The sequence below is a fragment of the Belonocnema kinseyi genome, chromosome 2 (assembly GCF_010883055.1).
Source record: "Belonocnema kinseyi isolate 2016_QV_RU_SX_M_011 chromosome 2, B_treatae_v1, whole genome shotgun sequence".
Classification (NCBI taxonomy): domain Eukaryota; kingdom Metazoa; phylum Arthropoda; class Insecta; order Hymenoptera; family Cynipidae; genus Belonocnema; species Belonocnema kinseyi.
This window is the reverse complement of record NC_046658.1, coordinates 110,207,388-110,214,459: the sequence shown is the minus strand read 5'-3', so window position 1 is coordinate 110,214,459 and position 7,072 is coordinate 110,207,388. Positions and strand designations below refer to the sequence as shown.

At 25.7% G+C, this 7,072-nt stretch overlaps 1 protein-coding gene across 1 annotated transcript in view; it reads left to right on the top strand.

Moving 5' to 3' along the window:
* Positions 1-522: 522 nt before the first annotated feature.
* The window catches only part of LOC117168069 (serine/threonine/tyrosine-interacting protein B-like), a 19,619-nt gene continuing 13,069 nt past the window's right edge, over positions 523-7,072 (top strand). Inside the window, exons 1-2 of the mRNA XM_033353428.1 lie at positions 523-673; positions 4,117-4,221. Of these exons, the coding sequence (XP_033209319.1) occupies positions 635-673; positions 4,117-4,221 (144 nt within the window). The 5' untranslated portion in view covers positions 523-634. The remainder of the gene's footprint in view (positions 674-4,116; positions 4,222-7,072) is intronic.

Here is a 7,072-nt window from a genome sequence, read left to right as displayed (position 1 = left end):
AAAATCATGTGTTTTAGTGAAAATTTCATCTTTCTTGGCATAAAATTCAACTGTTTGGTCAAAAATTAATTTTCTTTGTTTGAGGATTCAATTATTTTGTTCCCAAATTTTGGTTGAATAACTTCGTTAAGAAATCTTTTTTCTCTTGAAGATTCATATTTTCTAGTTGAAGATTCCATTTTTGTATAGCAAATTCGCCTTTTTTTTTGTTCAACAATTTAGGTTAATTTTTTTTTCTTTCATAACTGAAAAACTTTTATTCATTAAAAATTCGTCTTTATTACACTTTTTTAGCATTCATCGTTTTAGGTTGAAAATTCAATAACATTGTTAACAATTGGTTAAGGAAAAATCAGGAAATTTTGGAAATGCAGTTTTCACACTTAAAATCATTTATTATATTAAATATAATAAATTCGTTCGTTACATTTGAAAACTTCCGCGACGGCAAAAGAGGTTCACAAGAACGCCTTCCTTGAGCGTTGCGATCGCTTAACTCATTTCCGATAATTGCAAATGGCCGCTATGTCAAGAAATTCGACAGGGTGTTGATTTTAGTGCAAGAAGTTTTGTTTCTTTGGTGCAAGAAAATTATATCTCTTTTTAAGTGTGCATTTACATAAAAATTATCGGTATGATATCTCTAGAAAACAACAGGAGTAATCATAACGAGGTAAGTGCGAATTCAAGCTCAGTGACTTTTATAGCAACGTGTTTGTAATATTTGTTAGGTTATGGCGACCCTCGCTTTTCTTTTCATATTTTTCTTGATAATTGGAGTATATCATCCATATCTTTTAATTATCATAGACTCTCATTAATTTACTCAATCTATATACTTTACAATAATCCATTTTTCATTGAAAATCTGGAAGGGTAAAGGAAACTGTTATTTGTTTTGTCCTCATCATATCATTAATTCAAAGCATGTTTGCAATTATAATAGCTTTGGCTCATAATATATTTAAATTATCTTTAATGATTGCGAATTTAATTACACATATTTTAAAACCATTATTGTGATATTAAATCGACATGGTAATGAAGCTTATAAACAGAAACCGTTACTTTCAATCAAAATGGCTGAGAGATGAAAACAAAATATTATTCTTTGTAGAGAATTTAAATTTCATTTATTAAACATTCTTAAATATTATGAACCAATATTTTGGAAAATTAAAAATATCCAATTATTAAAAAGTACGTGGCGCCATTTTCGATTAATATCTCGAAACTTGTCGAGAAACCCGTGGTCGTGATTGGATGAAACTTTCATTTTTATTGTTTAAAATGAAAAGTCTGAAAACTTCAGATTTATGAGAAATATAGGTTATCTATACAATATATTCAGTAATGCAATAATAACCAGTGAAACAAAGGTCTCCAGCACTTTGGGATACAAAATGTAATGTGTGAACTTTTGAAGATTTCGTAATAAAAAGTTTGAAGCTTTAAGATTTTTTAAAGTTTCACGAGAATAACAAAATTGTCCTAAAATTCATGGAAAAATTTTAACAGAGTTTTTGTTTTGAAAAGTTATTGTTAAGAGAATATTTAAAAAGATTTTAAAAGATTTTAAGGCAATTTTTTAGTGTAATCAAAAATTTTATTTTGTACTGGTAATTATATATCACATAAAAGTATAATTTGGGTGAAATTTTTTTTCTTTCATGACAGAAAAATATTTTTTTGATGAAAATTTAACTATTTGGTAGGAAATTTGTCTTTTTGTTTAAAAATGTATCTGTTCTTGTTTAAAATGTTACTGGTTGAAGATTAATCTTCATTTGATTAAAGATGCATAATTTCAGTTGGAAATTCACCTCTTCATGCAATAATGTGACTATTCCTTTGAAAATCTGTCTTTTTGGCAGAAAATTCATCTATTTCCTTGAACACTCATATTTTCGTGTTAAAAAATTTAACTGTTTTCTATAGAAATTGTCTCCTTTGGAAACAATGTCAACTTTTTCGATTAAAAATTCAACTGGTAAAAATTAATTTTTCTTTATGCTTAGGATTCCGGTTTTTTTTAATGTTTCTTTTTTTGAAATGAATTCCACTGTTTTTTATTTAAAATAAAAATATTTCTTAGTGCAGATGTCATTTAAGTATTATATTTTTCGTTAAAAGTGCATTTCGAAATTTAAAATTTAATGTCTTCCTTTCAACAAATATAACATAAAATCCTATTAGTCAAGGTGAATTAAAAGACTTTTTCAACTGCAATCTTAAAAAAGATAGAATATCATATTTCGTTAAAAGAACAAAGGTAAAATTTATGACTCAATTAAAATTGAAGAAGTTCTTTATGAAAATAGTTTAAATTTTTAAAATGCTTGAACTTATTAAATAAGTCTTCATAGACCAAAGGGATTTTTACCTTCAAGCAGATATTTGAAAAAGCTCTGTTTTTGTTACTAATTCAATTCAAAAATTTGAAAATAATATAACCATTTTTTTAAAACTTATAAAATTTCAAGGTTTTTGAACTTATTTTAGTAAGCTTCTAGAAAATTCAGCCTAATGGATAAACGATTAAAATTTTTTCAAACCAAATGATAAATTAAGTATTCAAATAATTAAAAAATATTCTATTTTATATTTATGCTCTGAACAGAAACATATAAAACTTCTATTTATTGCAGAATTTAAGAAATTCGTTGTTAATATTTTTTCATAACATAAATAATGTTCCAAAGCGCTTTAGATTTGCAAATGAAACAAAAAAATTATCGTGTATCTGTGACAAAATCATATTTTCCAAATAGATTTTAGAAGCTCTGTAAATTATCTTAAACGTTTTTTGGTGATTTGGAAACTTTTTCATGTTATAAAAAAGCATCTTCTAAAAAATATAAGATTAAACAATCAAGATTCCCAATTGTCAACATGTATTATTATTCGGCTTTGTTAGAGTTTTTACCAGAAATTCACATTTTTAAACAAAAAGTAAGTATTATGTTTGGAATAGGATTTGCAATTTTTTAACAGTTTCAAGTTATATTATTTTTTTTTTCGCAAAAAAATCGTTTATTAAAAATAAAATCACTAGATTTCGAAAAAGGTATACAATTCTGACCAGTTTTCTATTATGTTAATGTTGTTTTAGTCGGAAATTATTGGTGTTTTTAATAAATAAGTAATTAGATTTAAAATAATATTTATAACTTTTCAACAACTGTAGGTCATATTGTTGTGTTTCACTTGAAATTGGTATTTTCAATAAACAAAGAAGATCAATAATTCTTAACAAATTTAGGTTACGTTGTTGTTTTACGTTTAAGGAATGTTCACAATATTTGAACGCTAATAGAATATTTTAGCTTTTTCACTGGAAATCGGTTATTTAAAAAAATTATTTAAAAATACATGTTACTATTTTTTGTATAAAATTGGTACTTCTGAACAAAAGTACTCCTTGATTTTCTACAAAAATATGATGCATTAATTCTGAAATTAAAATATCAATTTTCATCTATTATTAAAAATAGTGTCCTTGATATTCTTTTATATTATTTGAGGTAATAGATGCTATCAAATAGAACGATTTTATTACATAAATTATTATTTTCATAAATGAAAATGATAGAAATAGAGAAATATTTGTAACCATTGACAATTGGAGGTTATGTTAGCTTTTTGTTTCGGAATTTTTTTGTTTAAAACAAATATCATTAGTTTTGGGAAATGTTTTTCAAAGAATATTTCAAAAAAAGATCATATTTTTTTGGCACAATTTTAGGTGAAATTAGCTTTTCTCACCGAAAATATTGATCTAGATTTCAAAGATTTACGTTTCGTGAACAATTAAAAAAATGTTCAAGATTTGGTACTAGAAGTTGGCTATTTAAAAAAAAAATCATTGAATTTGAAAGAATATTTGCCTTTTGGATTTTTTTATGTTATGTTAGTGTTTTCCGTCGAAAATTGGTATTTTTAATTTAAACAATCATAAGATTTTCAGATCAATTTTGATGAATGATCAAACATATTATGATTGCTTTTCTTTTCGGCTATTATTGGTAAACTTTATTGATTAGATAACCAAATAATTCAAGATATCAGAATTTTAAGTGGAAAAAATGAAATACTGTTCATATATATTTCTTTCAGCTGCAGCAAAATGCGGATAGAAATAACTCAGATCATTATCCAATAATTCCATCATCCTTCGAAACTCCTAAAGAATGGACTTACACAATGAGAAGGAGCATGCAGGTAAATAAGAATATTCTACTCACCTGAATTTCTTTTAAGATGGAATTTTTTCGAGCGTTCTCAAATTTGTTAAAAAATTGTAATATTAAAATAACTGCTTTGTTTTTCATTTGTAAAAGTAAATTTATGGTACTGAATTTATATTTATTTTTTTTAAAACCTGCTTTTTATGATTTTCACTATTCTCAGGAAAATATATTTATTAATCTATTAAGTATGCACTGAATTTTAAGTATCTTAGTACCCAAATAGTAAATGAAATTTATTTTTATTATTCACTAAACGCATAGACTTTCGCAACAAATTTAAAAATGCAAATAATTTTTTATTAGTGTTATTCAATTCTTTAATTATTCAATAGTGATAATACGTCTACATTTAAGAATATTGTTGAATTGTAAAATAAATTTCTCGTCTTTTTATAAAAGGACTTTAATAAATTAAGGACCATCGTTAATCAATTTTATATCTAAAAAGTAACTTTTTGCGCAGATATTTATAAGAAAGTGCTCTGAAAAATCTTTTTCTGACGAAATTCTTGAAAATCCCTTAAAATATTCATGAATTACTTTAAATTCTTAGAAAATCTATGAAATCCGTTGGATCGTTTTAAAGTTACTTTTAATCTTTTTGGAAGTACTGGGAAATTCCTTGAATTTTTTTAAATAGTACTTTAAAAATAAAAAATAAACTTTTAAAATACTTTCTAATTCCTAAAACTTTTATCAAATTCATTGAAACCTTTAAAAATTTTGTGACTGACTCTGTAATATTTTGAAACCCATTGAAAACGCTTTAAATCTTTTAAAATCAATGGGTTAATACAAATTTGTAAAAGAAAAATTTGATCTGTCATTTTTATAGGCTTTTAAATATTTTATTGTATAGCTATAGCCTACAAAAATATTAGTTTAAATATTTTGAATCTTTTTATTAATAAACAGACACGAGAAAAACATAAGGAGTTGAAAAAAATGAGATTAAACTCTTTATATTTCTAACTTAAATTATAATTGATATATCTAGATTTTATTTTGATTTAGATTTAATTTAGATGTAGATTTGAAATGTCCTTGTTTAAAATAATATTATATTTATGAAGCTGAGCTTAAAAAGAAATTTTCAATCTTTTTTTTTCTTAGATCAATTAAAAAAATCTTGCCAACAACTCAAGTATTTTTACTGACAAGAAAAAACTATAAAATAAGTGGACAAGCACAACCCTCAATCTTGAGTATATCTTTTTTCCCTTTTTTTTATCTGCTTGCCCTTTTTTGCTATTTTTTTCTTTTTTTGCCATTAAGAAGTTTCGAGGTATCTGAAATAATTTTTAAAGCCAGCAAGATTAAAAATAATTTCTAAATTTTCATTTTTTTTCTTAACATATACAATTTTTTGTATCGAATTTTTATCTTTCAAGATTTGAGTTCCTTTAATTGTCAACAGAAGGCGAAGAATCAAAGTTGAACTTTTGTGTTTCAAGCCTATTTTTTTTTAGTAACATAATAAATTTACTTGTAATAATAACATAACATACAAATAACATACATTTTTTTAATTACTAGCATCATCAATCTCGCGTGTAATTTTTTTAGATATTGAGCAGAAAAATGCTTTTGAATAACTACTTTTTGTAAAGCATTATTTGTTTTGAAATATGTTTTTAAGGTTTATTTTTAAAAAATTCAATTTTTATTCGGAAACAGTTGAATTCACCTAAAAAAGGTAAATTTTCAACAAAATAGTTGAATCCTCAAGCAATAAAAATTAGGTTTCATCCAGTTGTATATTGAAAGAATAAAAATGAAATTTTGCAAAAGGGGTGAATTTTGTAGAAAACTTTTTTATTTTTAATCCTGAAAGTATGAATTTTTAACAGAAAAGTTCATTTTCAACCAAGAAGATTAATTTTTTTACCAAAAAGAGACGAACTGTCAACTAAATAGTAACATTTTCAATGAAAAATAAATTTTTCTTAAAATGATGAATCTTCAACCAACAAAATTAATTTTTAACAGAGTAGTTTTTATTTCTAAAATTCCTAAATATTTTTCAAATTGACTCGAATCATTCCTAAAATTAAAAAAGTCTTTTAAAATTTTCTTTTAAATGCTCTCGATTCTTTTTTTTTTTTTTTGTTTTAATCAAGGCATGCACACGGAAAATCTAAAGGTCATGTTTCAGGCGACGAATGGAGACTGGGTGTTTGGAATGCTAGGGGAGTAAATGATCTCAAGGTTAAAAAATTGCGTGAAACTATGGACGTGAAGAAACTAGATATTTTACGCGTGCCCGAAACAAAGAAAAAGGGATGCGAAACTAAAGACATAAAAAACGGCGTGCTGAAAGGCGGATTTGAAATATGGTCAGGAGTAGACTGTGGATCACGTGGTAAACAAGGAGTAGGTCTCATTTTGAATGAAAGAGCAAAGCAGCATCTCGGAGATCATGGTTTCGTACCTTCTAGACTGCTGTGGGCTAGAATGAAAGTAGGAATCAGAAGACTATTTATTATAGCATGCCACGCGCCGGTTGATAGTGATCCTAGAGAAGTAAAAGACGCCTTCTGGGACACTTTAAATGACACAATAAACATCTGCGAACATGGGGAAAGAATAATTCTACTAGGAGACATGAACGGTTGGGTGGGCATCCAAAATCAGGATACGGAAAGAGTATTAGGTAATTTTGGGGATCCAAGAACAAACTATAACGAAGATAAATTAGTTGGTCTATGCGTAGAATACGCACTTTGAAGGAAGCAGGAAACTACTTTATAAAAAAATGAAAGGAAACAAAAGTACAGAAATTGTCAACATGAGAAATAGTAGGGGGGAAATGGTATATGATG